Source organism: Zalophus californianus, chromosome 13, assembly GCF_009762305.2.
Source record: "Zalophus californianus isolate mZalCal1 chromosome 13, mZalCal1.pri.v2, whole genome shotgun sequence".
Taxonomy (NCBI): domain Eukaryota; kingdom Metazoa; phylum Chordata; class Mammalia; order Carnivora; family Otariidae; genus Zalophus; species Zalophus californianus.
In genome coordinates this window covers 6,888,622-6,908,887 of record NC_045607.1, presented here as the reverse complement: position 1 = coordinate 6,908,887, position 20,266 = coordinate 6,888,622, and the positions used below count along the sequence as shown (strand labels likewise).

General features: G+C 56.1%; 1 protein-coding gene across 2 annotated transcripts; it reads left to right on the top strand.

Annotated features, from left to right (window-relative positions):
- Positions 1-6,575: 6,575 nt before the first annotated feature.
- On the top strand, positions 6,576-15,977 carry DOLPP1 (dolichyldiphosphatase 1). 2 transcript variants are annotated; one of them, XM_027616982.2, is made up of 8 exons: positions 6,576-6,704; positions 10,172-10,272; positions 10,489-10,615; positions 10,719-10,818; positions 11,048-11,146; positions 11,692-11,820; positions 12,267-12,356; positions 14,430-15,977. In XM_027616982.2, exons 1-8 carry the CDS (start codon positions 6,629-6,631, stop codon positions 14,464-14,466), a joined length of 759 nt encoding a protein of 252 aa, XP_027472783.1. In that variant the 5' UTR covers positions 6,576-6,628; the 3' UTR covers positions 14,467-15,977. The 2 variants fall into 2 exon arrangements, with proteins under 2 accessions (XP_027472783.1, XP_027472784.1); XM_027616983.2 differs by having other exon boundaries at positions 10,531-10,615; positions 14,430-15,976.
- Positions 15,978-20,266: the final 4,289 nt, after the last annotated feature.

Below are 20,266 nucleotides of genomic sequence, written 5' to 3'. Positions count from 1 at the left end.
GGGGTGCCTGGGTGGCTCAGTCAGTTAAGCGTAAGCGTCTGCCTTTGGGCTGGGATCGAGTCCCGCATCGGGCTCTCTGCTTGGTGGGGAGTCTGCTTCTCTCTCTCTCTCAAATAAATAGATGGGATCTTTAAAAAAAAGTTTAAAAACAATGTCCTTCCATGTGGCCATGCTGATGGGTACATGTGTGGCCATTTGCTTCCTGGGCAGCCGCTGGGGACTCGCTCTTTGGGGTGCAGTGGGTGGAGTTTCCAAGAGGGCAAAGGTGGAGGGAAGCCTGCTGGGGCTTGGGAGTCCCCTTGGGGCCACTTGGCAGCCTGGCAGGTTCAATGGGTCCTGAGGCAGGGAGGGCCCTCAGGATGGGGGGGTCAAGTGGGGGAGTGTTCAGCACAGTGCTTAAGGGCATAGATGGGGGGCAGCCTGGGTGTGGATCCAGCTCAGGCAGCATCTAGGTAAGGTCGCTTCTCTCTGGGTCTCAGTGTCTACATCTGAAGGATACAGGGGTTGGACCAGCTATGGGGGCGGCAGGCAGGCTCAGGTTCAGTCCCCGTTGAGCCGGGGTGAAAGACTGGAACGGGTGGGAATGGATCAGATCCAAGCTGTCCAGATCGGATGTTTTCACAGGCCTCGGGAGGTTTATTGGAAAAGTACTCGAAAAAACCTTCACTTTGAACATTTTAAATGTACAGTGAAGTTAAAAGGAAAACCCTAAAAAGATCGCTTATCAAACCAACACCTTGAATCATTAATTTACATTTTGCCGTATTTACTCAATGTAAATATTTCTTCTCTAAAATATTTCAGAGTGTCAGACACATACTTCACCCCTAAACACTTGAACGGGCAGATCTTAAATAAGGTAGCTTTCCGGCATAACCACAACGCCATAATCATGCCTAGGAAAATATTATTGGTAACTATTGTCTGGAGGATTCTGAAAAAAAGCTTCTCCTGATCGAATGGAGGTGGCCACTTCCACCTGAAAAAGAGGACAGATGCTTTCTTTTATTGTTCCCTTTGCTGACCTGATCCTTACCTCCAATGCTGGCAGATAAGTTTGCATTCAACAGTTTTATTAAGGTACAATTTGTATGCTATAAAATGCACTTGCTTTAATGATTTTTTACTTCTTTAAATTTTTATATATATTTAAAAAAATTTTTTTTAAGTTTGCTCCACCCCCGCATGGAGTCCAAAGTGGGACTTGAACTCATGACTCTGAGATCGAGACCTGAGCTGAGATCAAGAGTTGGACACTAAACCGACTGAGCCACCCAGGTGCCCCAACTTTAATGATTTTTTTTTTAAAGTAAATTTATAGAGGTGGGCAACTGTAACCACAATATAATTTTAGAAGAGTCCCATCACCCCAAAAAGACCCCTTGTACCCATTTGCAGTAAATTCCCCAGGCCCCAGGGCCCCACTCATTTATTTTCTCTCTCAACTTGCCTTTTCTGGACATCTCCTGTAAATGGGATCACAATCATGTGGTCTTTTGTGCTTGGCTTCTTTATATAGAATCATATTTTTGAGATACATCCATTTCACGGCATATTTCAGTATTTTATTTTTCAGTTGCTGAACAGCATTCTGCAGTGAGTTTTTCCCCTTCTTTTTTGCACACCAGTATGGATTCACGAGTTTCGATTTATTTGATAATTTATAGTCACTTGCACTCATTCTTCTGATGCTCAAATGGTCACAAAATTGACCACCAGGAGTCCCTTGGAGCTGACTCCTGGGTCTTTTTGATACCCCCTGCTCCAGTCAGTCTTCAAGCACTCCCTTCCCAGCGTAAGATGTCCCAGGAAGCTCAGAATCCCAGAGACCAGGGCTGGGAAGGCTGAGGGGAACCCTGGCCCATTTCTGTGGCAGACGGTGGACTGTTACAATCATGGCCCCCACAAACCATGCCTCTTAGAATCCATGTCCTTGTATGGGCCTCGCCCATATCAGCCCTGGGCTTGGCTGCGTGACCTACCTTGGCCAGTGGGACAAGAGCAACGTGATGCAGGCAGAGGTTTGAGCACTGGAGCTTTGGGACTTGCCCTCTTGGAAAGTAGCTGCTGCCATGAAGGAGACCGGGGCTCCTTTGCTCGGGTGGCCATGTGGAGAAGAGCGTCGGCACCCTGGCCCAGACTTGGAGGAGGCTGCTTGGACCACACAGGCCCAGTAGAGCCCCAGCAGAACCGCCCAGCTGAGCCCAGCCAAATTGGCCGATCTTGAGCAATAAAATGGTGACGGTTTTAAGGCATTATGTTTGGGGCTGGCTGGTTACACAGTGGTAGATGACTGACTCCAAACCCCTTGTTGATCAAAGGGGAGACCGCAAGGGGAGGGGTGACCACCCCAGTGCGGATAGTGAGTCCGTGGCAGTCCCGGGATGGATGCCCAGGTCTCCCGAACCCACGCCCTCTGTCCTTCACCTTGGAGTTGTCTGTATTTACATCAGGTCATGATCAGTCTCCAGGCTTCTGTTACACGAGACTGATTCTCGCACAGCATGAGAAGAGGTGCGGATGGCGAGATGGAGAGATCTCACCACCAAGTGCTCAAAAAACAGTTTGAATTACAATATAAAGGCCCCCAGGACGTATACACAAATGTGACAGGACATTCATTTGTTCACCAAGTATTTATCGTGCACCTGCTGTGTGCCAAGCACTGCTCTAGGCACCGCACAGGCAGTGGCAGATGCGAGAGCTGCCTGTGTATCTCTTTTCTACTCTCTGTTCAGGAACATCACAGTGGTAGCTTGGAAGTGGCCAGAGGAGAGAGTATTTACACCACAGAAATCAGAAAATGCCACCAGCACGAGGGATGAGCCAGACAACTGGTCTCGAGGACTTGGCACCATGGTGCTTGTAACTCCAGACCCTGGTTTCTGGAATGTTCTGTTCTAGGAGACAGGCAATAAATGGCTCCTCCCAGAGGTTTTGGAGCCAAAACGTGACTTCTAGAATGGTTCCTCTCAACCAAAATGTCACTTCTAGTTTGAAGCCATTGGTCTTTTTTTTTTTTTAAATTTTGAGTAAACTCTACACCACACATGGGGCTCAAACTCACGACCCCGAGATCAAGAGTCACGGGCTCTACTGACTGAGCCAGCCGGGCACCCTGAGACCATCTGTCTTTGCAACTGGCATCTTTGGGCTCCAGGAGTCCAGCCTCCACTGGAATGAGTTCCCTGAGGATGGTGCACCACTGGTCAGGTTTGCCCTTCATCCCTGATGCCCATTCCTAGTCTGGCACTGGCTGGGAACTTCATTTCTAAAGTGAACGAATGAAACTCTCATCCAGCGGGGCAGCAGCAGATACATTTTGGGGAAACAGGCCCAGAGATGGGGATTTTCCTACAGGACTTTGAGCACAAACCAGTGCAGATTTTCCTACAGGACTTTGAGCACAAACCAGTGCCCTGGCAAATGGGAAGACAGTCAAGAGCCTCACTTGTCCTCAGCTATAAACTGGGGGCATTCAGCACTGCCTTGCACAGTGTTGTGACAACAGTACAAGTGACTAAGAATGGGGCACCTTCCAGTTTGCTCAGAGCGATACCAGGGGCCCTGCTGGTCCACTTCTCAGCTCAGGGAGGAGGCAGGTGGTTCCTGCAGTCTCCCGTGCGTCTCCTTGCAGCATGCACATCTGTGCTGCCCGGCCCCCTGTCCACTTGGCAGGTCGGACCTGTCACCTCTGCCATCTCTGGGACCCTTCCATGTGCTCCCATGCACATCTCCATCGAAAATGTCCTAATTGGCCGCCAAAGATATGAACAATGTTCTGAGCAGCACTGTTCACATTCCCCAAACCCAGAAACACCCCAAATGTCCACCGAGAGTCGAATGGAAAATAAAGTGTGGTGTGTGGTGTGTTTACACCATGGAATGCTACACAGCCAGAGTGTACACATTAGAACTAGAGGCCACAGCATGGATAAATCTCAAAAACACAATGCTAGTGAAAGAATCCTCATGCAAAGGGTGACTCCTGTAGGATTCTGCTTATAGCAAGTACAAAATTCAGACCCACCTAATGTATGGTGTTAGAAATCAGGATGGCAGTCACCCTAGGGTGACTAGACAGGGTGTCTGGGGTGCCTCAGGTCCTGGTTTTTGGTCTGAGGGCTGCTTACATAGATGTGCTTCATTTGTGAAACTTCGTCAAACTGTACACATCTGATTTCTGGAATTTCCTATACGAATGTTATATTTTAATTTTTTTGTTGTTGTTTTTAAAGAAGCAAAGCCCAACCCACCCACCCACCCACCCACCCTTCAGAGCTCTGCTTTGTCCTCACCACTGGTTGTGGTCCTCAAAGTCTGGGGTGGCCAGGCCCCCGCCGGCCCCCCTCACCCAGCATCTGTCCCTCTCCCTATCTCTTGCCCTTTCCACCCAGCCACACTCCAGGGGCAGGACACTTGCTTATGCTGCTCTCTCTGCCAGGAAAATCCCACTCTGGATAGCACCCTCTCATTGTATAGTTCCTTGCCCTTGTCACTTCCTCCAGAACACTCTCCCTGAGGTGAGAGGGCTCTGGAATCGGAGAGGCTTGGGTTTCAGGGGCTCTGTGTCTCTAGGCCTATTTGCTCATCGGTGAAATGGCTGCCAACCACGGAGGGGCAAAGCAGCCAGGCTCAGGACGGCTGCCCTGTGTCAGGGAATTATTCTGGGAAACTCACAGAGCCCTCCTCACACCTCCTGCTTCTCACGGGCTAATAATGACAGTGTCTGAGGGAGCAAAGTGCAGGTGACAGGGAGATGGAGCTAGCTGACCCAGACAAGCCCAGGCTGGGCCAGGTGGGAGCTGAGTACAGTTGAGAGGGCCCCGGGGGCCCTCCTGGCTTGCTGGTGGGTTGAGCCACCACCAACGCCCCCTACCCCCGACTCCTCAGCCCAGCCCACGGTTGTGGCTCCCATGGATGTGGCGGAGTGAGCCACTCTGGGCAGTAAAAACTTCTGCTTTATTCTCACTTCTCACAAGGACTTAGACTACTTATTGAGCACTTGTTCTAGCACTAGTCTGGGCCAGGCTCAAACGCGTAACAGGCCCCCCCCCCCCTTTTTAAAAGATTTTATTTATTTGAGAGAGAGAGAGAGCGCACACGAGAGCGGGGTGAGGGGCAGAGGGAGAAGCCGACTCCCCACTGAGCAGGGAGCCAAATGCAGGACTTGATCCTGGGACTCTGGGATCATGACCTGAGCAGAAGGCAGAAGGTTAACCGACTGAACCACCCAGGCACCCCCAGGCCCTGTCTTCATGTTGCTCAGGCTTCTCCACGTGTGGCTGGACCTTCTTATATCAGAACCCTCAGAGCACATAGAAATGCAGACTCCACGGCTCCGACTCAGATCATCTACTGGATCAACCCAGGCCCCAGTGGGACCCAGGAAGCTGCATTTCTACAAGCTGATCTTGGTGCTGCATGAAGTCCGAGAACCACTGCTTATTGGGAGACAGACAAGGAACCAGTAATGGTCCAGCGTGATCAGCGCTGAGGTAGAAAAGGAGATGCAACGGGAACCCATTTGAGGCCTCTCACCTCGCCACGGAAACCTCTAACTGAGAACAGACAGTTGAGCCAGACTTGGGGCAGACACCTGGGCCAGGCAAAGGGGCAGGAGGGGAGATGCTTTCCACGCAGCAGAACAGCCTGTGCCAAGGCTAGGAGACGAGAGGGGCGGGGCATCTTGGCTGCGCCGAGAAATTCAATCTAGCCGGAGAGACAGTGGGGGCAGGAGACGGAGAGGTGGGTGGGAAGGTGTGGCTGTGTACGCAGGGCCTTGTGGCCACTGAGAGGAATGTTTCGGGGAAACAGGTGTAGGTGGAAAACCGGCTTCTTGTTTAAAATGCTCCCAAGATGCCTAAAGCAGAATAAATGTGACTGAATCAAAACATCTTTGTGAATTCAATGGAAGAAGGAAGGAATCTTTCTCAACTTCAGTTAAGCTTCCATTCTGTAAAACATTTAGGGCACCGATTGTGGTTCGACTTAGGTTCCCTCCTCCACCCCACACACTTTTAACACAAGTGTTGTCGGCTTTGTGGGACTTGACCTGTCGTCGGTGAGTAAACGGATCTTTGGCTTCCGTGTACTCATAACTAAAAGTCGGTCGGCTAGGACCCCAACGTGCCGAGGCTGCCTCCCCGCTTCGAGCGTGCGGTCTGACGGGAGCCCAGCTCCCGCCAACCCCGGCAGGGTTGGGGGTACCGGGGAAGCCTCCACTCCGCGCGGGTCCCAGCCAAACCAAAGCTCCCACCAAACTTCAACACGCCCCCCAAGCTAGCGCCTGATTGGCCCGCCCTGCTCACACTGTGAGCCCGCTTCGCCTTGTGATTGGCTGCTCTGCTCTCTGTTGTGTGCGCGAACACCCCTCTTTTCTGATTGGCCAGGCTCCTACCTGTGCTCGCCCTGGATTGGGCGCTGGCTCGGTCGGCTCGCATGCTCCGGGGCCCCGCTATCTGATTCGCCGCTCGGGTCAGCCTCAGGGCCGGCACGCTAAATGGCTGCGCCGCTACCTGTATCGGCCTCCGATTGGGCACGCGGCGCCTCCCCGGCGTGATAGGTCAGGACCACCGCCCCCCTGGCTCCCCATTGGCTGCTCGGCGAAGCCCGGTCTCCGGGTAAGATGGCAGCGGACGGACAGTGCTCGCTCCCCGCTTCATGGCGGCCGGTGACCCTCACCCACGTCGAATATCCTACAGGTAAAAGGCGGCCCCGCCCCGGAGGACGCGTTCCTGGGGCCGGCCCGTCAGCCCTGGGCGCTCCGGCCCGCGAGAGCCCGCGGAGGGGGCGCCGGGGGACCGGGGTGGGAACTGTCAAATAGTGAGCCTTGGAGGGGTTCGGCCGGCGCGCGCGCCGCGCAGGCGCAGTGGTGCGGCGATGAGCTGGGCGAAATTGTGAGCGGCTCTTTCGCGCACTCTGCGGCTGCGCGGCCGGGCCGCTCCCCCGGGTCCCGGGACGCGGGTGGGCTGTAATGGGGCTGGGGTCTGCGTGAGGCGGCAATGGATGACTGGCCTGGACCTGGGCCCTTCTTCCCTGCCCTCCCTGGAGGTCGAGAGGCCAGACTCCCTCCTCGGCGTGCAGGGAGTGCTTCTTTCCTTCAGACAGCGCTTTTAGGCTGCACTGCAAAGAGCTCCCTACTGCTCGGAGTGTGTAAACCGAGGCCGGGAAGCTCTTCGTTGTTTGAGTACTTGTGCCACGCCCTGAGCAGGGCACTGCCCCACAACAGAGGGGGCCGTGTTAGGGGACTGGCAGCCCGTGGGATCTGACTTTTGAAGTTTCCCAATCAGGTGCGTCTCTAGAAGTGCAGGTTTTTCCAGCTGAGAGGTCTTTTAGCAACCATTCTGGAGGCTAGTAGAGTGGTGCAGAGCTTGGGCCTTTGGGTCAGAAGTATGTGGGCTCCGGTTCAGGCTGAGGCCTGGTGCAAATGACTTCACCTCTCTGTGCCTCATTTAGTTCATCTCTAAAGTGGGACTGATCACAGTGCCTTCTTTATGGTGGTGTTGTGAGAAATGCTGAGTGCGATGCCTGGCACACAGTAAGCATTCGATATGTAACTGCAGTGAATATCACCTCACCTTTCCAGGATCCCCTCAAGCCCACCCCACCCTCCCCGAGTAGGATGATTGGATGTTGGGTGAGGCTGGGGGCCCCTCATTGAGCCCTGGTTGCCCCGAGAAGGGCCTGCTCATGCTGTTCTTGGTCGCAGAGATATGAGTACCTACCTGGCCCCGCTGAGGGCCCCAGGGCTGGATGCCTGGGAACTTTGACCCTAGGTGTTCTGGGTTATAGTGAGGGCGGGGTGGCCCTGCCAGGCCCGTGCCCTGCCTGCCTGCCCACCATTGATGCATCATTCATTCAGCCAGTATTCACTGAGCACCTCCTGAGTGCTAGGCCCTGAGCTACGTCTGGGTTTAGAATGGTGAAGAGACCCATACGCTTTCTGCCGTATGGACTGTGAAAAAAAAAAAACAAACCCACTTTATAGGAGGGAAACCGAGGCCTGGAGAGGGGAAGGGACTTGAAGGCCTCAGCACTTTCACATTTCCCCTCCCTGGCCTCAGAGTAGCTTCTCTGAGCGCTCACAGACCAGAAGAAGGAACCTGGTGTTCGTGAGCAGCATGACACAGGCTGTGACAAGGGACCCTCTGCAGGGTCTGTGAGTGCCTGGAGGTGGGACCTGGGTGAACCTGGGGCCTCGTTTGAGAGGTCTAGTCCCTTGTTAACTCTTCTGTGGCCCCTTTTGTGCCCTCACCACACTGATCCTTGCTTCCTTCGTCCCTTCTCTACTCTTGTGGCATCGTTTTTGAGCCTAGTTAAGTGCCAGGTGCTGTGCTGGGGCTGGGGGATTGAGCAGGGTGTAGTGACCCCGTCCCTGCTCTCCTGGAGTCTACTGTGTAGAGGGAGAGACAGATACCAGCCTCATAGCTACACTAGCGAGTGCATCATGAGCCATGCCCTGGTTACAGATTCCCCCACAGACTGAGAGCTCTGCAGTGTCGGGAATGTGTCTTTTTTTTTTTTTTCTTTGCCACTGTGGTGACTGCTTAATTTATGTTGCATTAACCCAGACAGCATCTCAGTTGGGGGAGCCTGTGTGTGCAAAGGTCCAGAAGTGGGACAGGGCAGGGAGCATTCAGGGAACTAGAGTTCTGTTCCTGGGGACTGGAGCAGAGGTGGGAGGGAAGCAGGGCCAGGACTGTGCGGGGCCTGACGAGCTGGGCTGAGGTGGGACTCATCCCAAGGGCAGAGGGAGCCACACAGGGGCTTAGACCAGAGAGTGGTGACGCCAGAGTCTCTATAGAATCTGCAGGAAGGCCCAAGGTAATGTTGGCTGTGGGCCAGGCCGTGGAGATGGTCAAAGGTTTTGGGGCATCAGTTATTCCTTGTCATTACAACCCAGTGCTCGAGGCATCAGCTGGGCAGCTGAGAAACCCAGAATCTCGGAGCTGGAAGGGGACCAGGCCGTCATGTGGCTGAGGAGACAGGCCTATGACAGGCGAGGGCCTCACCCAGTGTCATCCGGTGGGCCTGGGGCAGCAGTGGTCCTTATACCTAGTTTGCCGGCCCCTTCCCCCGTGCCATTTCCCAGCCAGTCCTACCGTGGGTAGATGTGAGGGAGGCCAGGTGTGTGACCATCTCTTCAGCCTGGAATCTGGGCTCAGCCCTGTGTGGGCACCTTCCTGCTCCCTGTGTGAGACCAGGCTGGTGGTGCGGGCCGTTCCCATTCTGGGTTCTGCCAACATGGAAGCATCCCTGGGTCCCAGGGCCTGAGCTGTTCTCATGGGTCTTGCCACATCAAAGCTCCCATAGCTGTAGGACGTGGGTGCTAATATCCCCTTTTCACTGGCACAGGAACTGAACCATGCACCATGCGTGCCCTCTGACCCTAGACCTAGGCCACGTAGATGCCCTGTCTCTGATGGTGAGGGCAGTCTTTGGATTCTGTGTCAGCCCTGCCCTTGACCAAGAGGGAACGTGGCTCTTGTCTCTTGGCTTCAGTGTCCTCAGCTCTCATAGGGGCTCCTGATCCCCGCATGGCCTCCTTTCTGGACCTTGAGGAGGGTAAAAACAGGTAGAGGCTGCCATACTGGGCATTGCAGCCTGTCCCCTCCCCTCACTTGGTCCGTCAGACTCTGCAGTGTCCAGAGACTACCAGGTTCCTCCAGAGGCCCCGGGCTTGGCTGGGGCAGCTTCAGCACAGCCCTGTGTTCCAGAGGCACCCATGTGCCTGCCGGCCTGCCTCCTGGTACAGGACCTGGCCTCTGAGGTCAGGCCGAGCCGGGTTCAAATTCTTGCTTTGGCAGGGTGATGGGTTTACTACTTGAACCAGGTCAGAGACTTGGATTTTAGGCCAGACCTCACCTCTTTCTGGCTGTGTGACCTCGGGCAAGTCATGCAACCCCTGTGGAACTCAGTTTCTCCATTTACAGAGTGGGGCCAGTGAGGGCACCAGCTCTAAACTTATGATCTATGAACATGAGGGCCCAGTGAACAGACACTGGCACATCATGCCCATGACTGAGTTGGTGAGGTCAACTGGTAGACTGAGGCATCCACAGCTGCCTGGTCCTGCCCTTTGGGCCCTTCTGAGGCCTCCTTTCTGGCTCAGGCCCCGTTTGACTTGCTGGGCGCTGCCCTCAGCCTCTTCTCCCCATACCCATCTCAGGTGACCTCTCCGGCCGCCTCCTTGCCTACCTGAGCCTCAGCCCTGTCTTCGTCATAGTTGGTTTTGTGACCCTCATCATATTCAAGCGGGAGCTGCACACGGTAAGTCTGTCCCTGCCTGGCCCTGCCCGGCCCTCCACTGACCCCACACCAGGGAGGGGGCGGCTGCACTGCTTCATCCTGGGTGCTTTGCTTTCTCTTTCCTGCCTCCGCCTTTCTTGAGGTGCGCGGGGCTCCCTGGCCGGGTCGGGGTTGTTCACTAGTTGGGCTGGGAGGTTCAGGCAGATGCCACAGTCTCTGGGTCTGGGTGGTGGCCAGCAGGCACACAGAGGCCCAGCTGCCCACACATCTTCCTGGCAGATTTCGTTCCTAGGGGGCCTGGCACTGAACGAGGGGGTCAACTGGCTGATCAAACACGTCATTCAGGAGCCACGGCCCTGTGGAGGTAGGACCCGGGTCGTGGGGTCTGGCGGGCGGGGGGTCCCCCGGACGGGACATGACTGGGAGGCCTGCAAGCCTCCCATCCCGCTCTGTTCTCTCTCTGCCAGGCCCCCACATGGCAGTGGGCACCAAGTACGGGATGCCCTCCAGCCATTCCCAGTTTATGTGGTTCTTCTCCGTCTACTCCTTCCTTTTCCTGTATTTAAGGTGAGATTCTGCCCTGGCCGGGGTGGCCCCGAACTGGCCCAGGCTGGCCTCTGCCAGGGACTCTCTGTCAGCTCTTTGGACACCCCTGGGGCTTGGCGTCTGTCAGGGTGGGAGGAGCTGCAGCCAAGGAGAAGGTGCCCAGGCAGCATTTGGATGGGACCAGGGGCTGGCGGGGGGGCCTGGGCTCCAGGCTGGGGGCTGAGGCCGTCTGACAGGCCTGTTTTCCCAGAATGCACCAAACAAACAACGCCAGGTTCCTGGACTTGCTGTGGAGGCACGTGCTCTCCCTGGGTCTCCTCACCGCGGCCTTTCTAGTCTCCTACAGCAGGTACGGAGGGAGGGAGAGCCCCGGCCCCCTGCCCTGCCCACTGGGGTCCTGCTGGATTCGTGGTCCCTGTTGGACCTGCGTATGGACCCGAGTCCCAAAGGCTGTAGAGCAGGGCTGTGGGAGGGGTCCCAGGCCTCTCATTTTAAAGGGCTAGGACTCCGCTCCCCCTTCCAGCCCGGTCCTTCCTCTCTCCTCCGGGCCGAGCCCACAGTTCTGGGGACACCTGCACACATCCGCCGTCTGTTCCCTGTGTCTCGGAGGAGCTTATTGCAGACAAACTCGGAGCTGAAGGCTGGACAGAAGCCTTCAGGCAAATCCCAGCCGAACCATCCCTTCACTTCTGTGGTTGGGGGAGCAGCTGTTGGAAGGAGCAGCTCCTTCTGAAAGTAGATAGGAGGCTGTGTGTTCATAGGAGTCTCTCCTATCTGCGTGTGTCTCCCCGTGTGCACGCACAGGTCCCCGGGAAGCCAGCACTTGGGCATGGGGGGATCGTGCAGGCCTGTGCCCAGCTGGGTCTCATGAACTTCCCTCTGTCCTTGGCCCAGGGTCTACCTGCTGTACCACACCTGGAGCCAGGTGCTCTATGGGGGCATTGCTGGGAGCCTCATGGCCGTCGCCTGGTTCGCCTTCACCCAGGAGGTCCTCACCCCGCTGTTCCCTAGGATAGCAGCCTGGTAACCGCCTCCTGGCCCTGTGGCTGCCCCACCCGCCTCTGCACTCAGCCTCTAGCTCCCTGGGAGGGCAGCCCTAGTGTCCGCATCTCCGGTGGGCATGGGCCGCGGGCCCTGCTTGCCTGGCGTCCTCCTCCCCCAGGGCTTTCTTCAGGCCTTAAGCCAAGGGGCCACCCTCTGCACCTAGGCTCTCAGGGATTTAGGAAGCAGCCCGAGGCCTGCTGGGCCTGGGCTGTGTGTACCGTGGGGCAGTGCCCCTGCCTGGGTATCACACAGGTGACACATCTGCGTCTCTTTGTGGCTCCTGGGTCACGGGCCAGGCAAAGCCTGAGCGGTGGGGGAGGGTGCACTGCCGTCCCTGGGCACTGGTGGGAGTGTGGGGGAGTGTGGCTTGGTGATAGGCTCATGCCCTGGCGTGGTCCTGGCTTTCCGGATGTCTCTTTCTCCAGGCCTATCTCTGAGTTCTTCCTAATCCGAGACACGAGCCTCATTCCCAACGTACTCTGGTTTGAGTACACGGTAACCCGGGCAGAAGCCAGGTGAGTTAGGGGCCAGCAGTCACTGGGTCCTGGCTCAGGGGGACAGAGCCCCCCAGCTCCCACCGCCCCCCTTTTTGGAGGGCTCCCCAACAGCCAGCCACTGCCTCAGCACTTCTCTTGCACTACCTCACTGAACCTTCCTCTGGGTCCCATTTTACAGCTGAGAAGCTGAGGCTCAGAGAAGAGAGGAAGAGTTGCTTGACTGGGGACTTGCAGATGGTGCATGTGGGAGCTAGGCAGGGAACCTGGCTGTCTGGTCCAGAGCTGTGCTTTTAGCCTCTGTGGCCCAGAATGAGAGAGCTGGGCAGCTGAGATTCTCAGGGTGGCTGACTGTGGATACTCCTTGGATTTGTTTAGTCCAGATGCTTTCCTACAGATGGGTAAACTGAGGCACGGGGAGTTGGGGCTGCCCGTGGATGCATAGCAAGTCAGAACAAAGCTGGGTTTTGGAGCCTCCTGACTCAGCTCTCCCTCTCCCCTCACCCCAGATCCTGGGTGGGGTTCCAGCTGGGCTGGGGAAGGCCTGGTTTCTTCCCAGGTTCAGAGGGGGAGCTGAGGTGAGGTGAGACTCTGGAGTAAGCCTGGGAGATTTCCTGACATGCTGGTGAGAAGAACCCTGGGGCAGGCTGGGGGCCCAGTGTCGCTGCATCCGGGAAATGTGTTTGGTGCATCATGGCCCAAATTATCCTAATGAGCTTAAGGGTAAAGCCCGGGATCCATGAGGAAAGGGGATTTGAGGGGGTTAGGACAGGCAATCCCATTACTGATGGAAGGGCCCCAGCTGGCCCAGGCGCCCCACCTGGCCCCACCTGGCTGGCCGCCACCTGCTTTCAGCAACCAAAATTTCCATGTGTACCTGCTCTGGGCCAGGCCATGTGCTGGGGGGTAATACAGAGGGAGACAGTCACGGTAGGCAGGGGAGGCGTGAGGAATGAAGCGCCTGTCTGTGCAATCTGTGTCCTGGGCCTCGGAGCTCATGACAGGATCCTGATTGGCGGGGAGGTGCCCGGGGAAGGAGGCAGACCTGAGTGTGGAGCAAGAGTGGGCCTGTTGAAGTGGGGGTGGCGGAGAGGGTGCTCTCCGCAGAGGAAACAGCACCCTCAAAGCTTCTAAGGCGGGACAAAGCTTGGTGAGTCCGCCAAACAGAGGCAGGTGTGGTCGGAGCCCAGACGGAGCAGGGGATGAGGTTGGGGCCACGTCATGCAGGACGTGGGCGCAGTTAGTTTTCTGAATTTTATTTATTTGTTTATTTTTAAGATTTTATTTATTTATTTGATAGAGAGAGACACAGCGAGAGAGGGAACACAAGCAGGGGGAGCGGGAGAGGGAGAAGCAGGCCTCCCGCGGAGCAGGGAGCCCCATGCGGGGCTCGAGCCCAGGACCCTGGGATCATGACCCGAGCCGAAGGCAGACGCTTCACGACTGAGCCACCCGGGCGCCCCGAGTTTTCTGAATTTTAAATGGGACTCTAGACAAGTCCATTCTCCTTTCTGAGCCTCAGCCAGCCCCTCTAGAAAATGGGGGAGACTGTCCTTGCTTCCCTCAAGTTCCTGGGCCCATCGTGGATATAGCCATTACCCCAACCAGATGCTCAAATGCCCTGTAGAACATCCATCAGTACTTCCACATGTGCCTACATAGCTCCAGGGGCAGAACTGTCTTTTGTCTGTTTAGGTTAATGATAACAGAACCCTGCTTGTGCTGGCTTATCTGTAGTCCTCAGCACTAGTTGTATTCCAGCCAGGTCCCTCTGGCCTCAGGCCTCATCCCCGGCCCACCTCTGCCCCCGTGTCTTGGCTGGGTTCCTGAACTCCAGAACTGAGACCCCTGGGTTACAGACCCAGCCTGAGACATTGATCCTCTCTGGGATTCCAAATCCCAGGTGCCAGGGCAGGGAGCTCTGAGTGGCCCGGTTTGAGTCAATCACGGGGGCTCCCGGGGTGGGCAGTCACCCATTTTGATGGGACTGTGGATAGGGAGGGGACGCCTGAGGGCATGGGTCACTGAATGCCAGGGGTCGCCTCATTTGACCCCTAAGCATCCTGACATTTAACCCCCACCCCCACTTTGTAGGAACAGACAGCGTAAGCTGGGGACAAAACTGCAGTGACCGGTGAGTGTGGCTGGGTCCAGCCTCCAGATCTGGCCTGCACGATGCCTTGCAGGATGGACAGAATGACAGAGGGCTGAAGCAGAGACCTCTACAGACCCAAGTCACCAAGTGGAGCCTTTTTTTTCTTATTTTAATTTTAATGAACAAGGTGGACCAAAGGGCCAAGCCAGCCCCTCAACCCAGGACCCTGGGGGGCCTGCTGCCAGGGGGCTACACGGCCAGAGACCCTTGCTGTGCTGCTGCCAGCCCCTGGTCGGGCGGAAAGTGCCCTGGGCACTGGGGTGTGGTGTAGAAGAGGAGGGCTTGCACCTCTGGTCGCAGGGCCAGGAAATCCAGGTGGCGTGAAAAATACACACTATTTATTTTGGGGTTTTGTCAAAGGCAGATGGGCTTTTGGAGACGAGGCCAGAAGAGCCTGCCTGCTTTGCCGTGGTTGCCCTGCGTACAGAGGAGGGGCCGAGGTCAGCCCTCCTGGGCCCTTTGCCCAGGGCCCAGGGGACACACCGCCTCTCCCTGGGCCAGAGAGGTGGCGTGGGGGCCCTGGCGGAGGGGAGCCACCCCCATGCCCTCCCTGCCACCAATGCCATTCCAGAACCTTGTTCAGTGTTTCCTTGTCTGGGGGGCGGGGCCCCGAGAGAGCGCGCATCTGGCGGCTGCTGTCATTGTGCTCTACCCGTACCAACCCTGCACCACAAGGGCTTTCTCCGGTCCCCTGTCCCCAAGACAACGGTCCCCTTCTGACAAAAGAGCCTGCACATGTGGGTGAGCGAACCCAGGCTGTTTACAGCTCTTTTTTTGTCCTGCCATCCAGTAGCAGTTAGTTGTCAAACTACCCAGACAGAGTGCAGAGGAACCAGGAGCCTGGTGAGGGGAGCGGAGCTGGGGGCACCTGATGTCTCTGTCCTCCCCTCCCCTCCCCTCCCCTCCCCTCCCCTCCCTTCCCCTCTGTGTGCTCGGAACACTCCCTTGTTCTTCTTGACACCCTCCGAGAGCCTGGGCACTTGCTCGGGCATCCTTAAGCCTGTGTCTGGGGTGTGGTTGCACAGGTCCCCACTGTCCAGTGTGGAGGGTGGCTGCTCCCGAAGGGACCCTATCTGTGAAGTCGCTCTCAAATGGAGTTGTGGAGAAGAGATGCTTCCAGACTCTGGAAGTTTCTAAAACTGAACCAGGCTGCTCGGGACCTGTGTTCCATACCCCGCCCCTGACCCTTTTTCTTTGTGGAGGTTCCTAATCTGCTGCTGAAGCACAATATTTCGGTGCTTTCTTTTCTCATTTGTTAAAGACAGTGTCCAAAAGCCATTCCAGATGCCAGGACCAGGGGCCTATTTCTGGGGAAGGTTGGTTAGTCCCCACGTTTTCCTCCCCTTCCTTTCTTATTTTTATTTTTTACTTTTTGCCTGAGACAAGCCAAGTGTGAGGTGGTTTGATTTAAGAAAAATCAATGAAATTGTTTACTATTGTTTTAAAATAAAACCTTGAACTCTGGCGGCTCGAGCATATGTTGCCTGAGCTCATGAGAGGAGACTGGGGGGTGGCCGTGGGGACATGCGACCCTGAGGGGCAGGGATGTGGTTAACACCATAAAGTCATAAGCATCTCCAAGACATCTAGTCCCTCCCAGCCCCCAAACCTGGGGTTTGAACAGTCCCTGTGACATTTCGTACAGTGTCTGAGGAGACCTCGCTGCCTGCTCTTCAGCCACAAGTTGCCCCTTCCGGCAGTCCTGCTCCACCCTAGTGTGTGGTCCTGGCTGGCTCTGGCTCTGCCCTCGGCCTCACTGCCCCCTCCGTGGGACAGCCCTTGAGGACTGGGCAAGCGTGCCCTTCCTAAGCCTCTGCTGCCTCCACTCCCTGTTTAACTCAGTGAGTGTCTTGCTTTGGAAGATACAGCTGCAGGCTGAGCCGGGTGTTTGGAGGCCTTGTGGAAGTGACGTGGGCATCAGGTCATCCCCAAGGGCTGGCCCGTGGTAGGGAGTCTACTCCTTTCTTGATTCACACAGCAGAGGTGCAGAACGACCACCCTCAGTCAGGGTCAGTGTGAACCAGAACTATCTGTCCTCTCATGAGCCTGGAGGTTGGGTTTGGATCCCTGCTGGGTCCACAGAACCTTGACATTCAGTTATGTCGACCTCACCCCAGGTATGTGGCAGAAGCAAACAAATCTCTGGAGGAAACTCTATCCAAGACTTGAGTTATTTGTGTACGTAGTTTTTGAAGATTTTATTTATTAGCATAAGCGGGGGCAGAGGGAGAGGGAGAAGCTGACTCCCCTCTGAGCACAGAGCCTGACACGGGGCTCGATCCCAGGACCCTGAATTATGACCTGAGCCAAAAGCAGACGCTTAACCAACTGAGCCACCAGGTGCCCCTGTGTGAAAAGTTTTCACGGTGCACAAAATACAGACCGAGACGGCCAGGTACAAAAGGAAGTGGGGCCGTGCCTGAGAACTAGCAGAAAGCAGGCCACGGAGGCAGACCCGTAGATACCAGGATGATACTGGAATGATTGGGCACAGACTAAATTGTTCTACTGTTTTAAGGAAATAAAAGACAAACTTAAAAATATCTGTAGGGGACAGGAAACGAAAGCGAGATCTGGCAGATGTTAAAATGAATCAAATGTGAAATATAGAATAGCTAAGAAACCACCCAACAGGTAGGTGCAAGGCAGAGTGGACACAGTTGAACAAGCAAGCTGCAGGACAGGCGGGACAAAACCCAGCAGGCACGAGGAGAAAGGAAAGGGGCTGCCCGGTGAGCTCGGGGGGTCCCTGAGTCCCAGGTAGACTCGCGGCCTTTACCCCATTGACAGCTCCCTGCCCCTGCCCACCATCCCCACCTTTAGGCAGCCCAACTTGTCCCGTTCAGTCTGGGCCCCAAGCCCAGCTGACTCTACTTCATACCTGATAAACATCTTTCAAATACCTGTCTCGTTCCACCTGCCAGGCTGCTCTGGGTCCAGGTCCCTCCCCGGAGACCGCGAAGCCTCCGCCCATGGCTCCCTCATCCCGCAGCCCAGCCAGGCCCCCTTCAACCCATTCCTCAGCATCTTCCTAAAACACCATTCTCGCTGTCTTGGGAGATTCCCCCTGTGTGGGGCCCTAGGTGGTCTGGCCTTCACCTCACCTGGCAGGCTCCAGCCCCTGCACTTTCCCAGTGAAACGAGCCCAAAGCAAGTTCATGCCAACCTGGACAAACTTTTAGGGGATCTAGGTAAAAAACAAGTAATCTTTCATTCATTCATTGTGTCACAGTTTTGAATTTAATAATGTATCGCACACAATTTATTTATTTACAACTTTTATCTTTTAACCTTCAGATTAGCTTTTTTATTTTTTTTTTAAGAGTTTATTTATTTGTCAGAGAGCGCACAAGCAGGGGGAGCGGCAGGCAGAGGGAGAAGCAGGCTTCCCGCTGAGCAGGGAGCCCGATGTGGGACTCGATCCCAGGACCCTGGGATCATGACCCGAGTCGAAGGCAGCCGCTCAACTGACTGAGCCACCCAGGCGTCCCTGTACAAAATATACTTAGAGCCATTCTTTTTCACTCACACTTTGCAAAAAACCCACAGAAAACCCCCCCCACCCCCAAAACCAAGTTCTTCATCTGCATCATTGGCATCAGGGTCTACCGGCTCCCGGGGCCAACAGTCCTCTGGGTCCACTGGCTAAGCGCATGACACTATCCCTAGAAATTTTATCCCAAGATGCAAGTGTCCATTGGCATAACATTCAGTTGGTTTTATTTATTTTTATAAATAAATAAAATCCAGACAATTGGATTTAAAAACTCAATCCTGGGGCGCCTGGGTGGCTCAGTCATTAAGCGTCTGCCTTCGGCTCAGGTCGTGATCCCAGGGTCCTGGGATCGAGCCCCGCATCGGGCTCCCTGTTCAGCAAAAGCCTGCTTCTCCCTCCAACTCCCCCTGCTTGTGTTCCCTCTCTCACTGTCTCTCTCTCTAATAAATAATTAAAAAAAAAAATCCCCAAAACTCGATACTGTAGGAGTGTGTCATCTCCCCAACACCTCCCAGAGTGTCCAGAGACCTTTAGAACGCTTGTCCCCCATGCAACGCTTGCAGAGTGTGAGGTCACATGTCATGCCCTCAGGAATGATTAAATCGGTGTTCCTTTGCCTTCCACTCACCCCCACCCCACCCCCAGCCTTCTGTCTTAACACTGCTTGGGGTCATCTGTGCTAAATGTGTCTTCTCCAAACGGTACTTTCGGCCCTAGAGAACTGAGTGAGGCTCTGTGGCAGTTCCTCACTCCTGAAGGATCATTTTGCCTTATATTCAGACCCCTGCACTTAGAACTCGAGCCTCCGGAGCCCTGGCTGTCTGTCCAGGCAGTGTCCTTGGCCTGGACCCCTCTCGCTGCTCCCCAGCTGCCCCAGGCCGGGTTGGGTGTGCGCCTCCCTGCAGCACCAGGGCTCACCTGTGCACTCACTCAACTCCTGCAGAGGACCTGCTCCCGAGACTCCCGGTAGCCCCCTGGGGGAGCAGCACCACCTCCATGGTACAGACGAGGACGCCTGGGCACAGGGAAGCCAAGGGCCAGCCGAAGCTCTCCAGCGGCAGAGCGGAGGCCGTGTCCTGTGGAGTTCTCTGGCAGGCCTTCCTGCTCACGGCCCCTGAGACGAGGGCACTCCCCTACCCCTTCCCCTGGCATCACCCCACCCTACTGGCCGTGCTGGGGTCCTGAGGAGTGGCCAGGCCTCGGACAACACCCACTCCCCCCGTTCTCTGGGCCCCACCTCTTGCTCCCTGGGACTTTGGGCAAGGGGCATACCCTGTCCTAGCCTCATCAGAGAACGGGGACACCGAGTCCCCACCTGTGTGGCTGTGAGGAGGCTCCATCAGGCTGGATGGTTCCCAGGGCCTAGCACAGGTTAGCTTCACCTGTCAGTGCCTTGGTCCAGCTGGCACCTTCCTGTGCCTCCCGGGCTGGGGCCCTCTGTCCTCCATAACCAGCTCGGGGCCCCGAGTCCGGGCCCGTTTCCACCCTGGGCTCCTTTCTCCTCCACCCGCTGCCCCGGGTTGTCTGAGTGGGTGTGGTGTTGGGGCTGGGTGCTTGGCTATGGGGGCTCCTCTGGAAATGTCTCTCTGCTATTTAGTGGCCTGGTGACCTTAACATCTCCGAGCTTGTTTCCGCATCTGCAAGATGGAGAAAGCCAGAGGATCTACCCTCACGTGATTGTCCCGAGTCAGCCAGGTCGCCTCTGCGACCTCTCCCAACTCCACCTCCTCGGCCCTGTTCTGGGGTGTTTCACGGGTGCCTTCCCTAGGGCCAGTACCCTTCTGAGTAGGAGACTCTTCTGTCTGTAAACAGCGTACTTGATTTTGGCAGGACACCCTGGCCCTGCAAGCTGTGGGCGGTTGGGGGCATGTATAGGGTTCTGATCAGCTAGCTGCATGACCTGGTGTCTACTAGGCCCTGGCAGCACCTGGGGCTGAGCCGGGCTGAGCAAGGCTGCTCGGCCGCGGCCGCTGCCGGCTCAGTGTGTGTGTCGGGGCGGCAGGACAAGGCCCCGAGTCAGCTCCACACTGCCCAGCCCGCCACAGCCGCGCCTGGGAGGCCCCCCAGCCCCCAGGAGTAGTCGTTCCCACCCACAGCCCATGGACAGGGAGGCCCAAGTCAGTGGAGACGGCAGCCCTGGGTCTGGTGCCATTCCCGGCTAAGTGCCCTGAGGTCGGCATTGGCCTGCGGCTCCCCAGCTGAAGCCCGAGAACCCTCCTCTTGGCTGCTCTGGGAGCCTCTGGGCCTGCTGGCTGCTTGGACACTGACTCCCAGATGCAG

Bases quoted from the DNA above. Each gene is read 5' to 3' on its own strand.
- DOLPP1 (XM_027616982.2), top strand. From the start codon at position 6,629: ATGGCAGCGGACGGACAGTGCTCGCTCCCCGCTTCATGGCGGCCGGTG. The intron at 6,705-10,171 runs GTAAAAGGCGGC...TACCCATCTCAG, and splicing joins CCACGTCGAATATCCTACAG to GTGACCTCTCCGGCCGCCTC. The intron at 10,819-11,047 runs GTGAGATTCTGC...CTGTTTTCCCAG, and splicing joins TTCCTTTTCCTGTATTTAAG to AATGCACCAAACAAACAACG.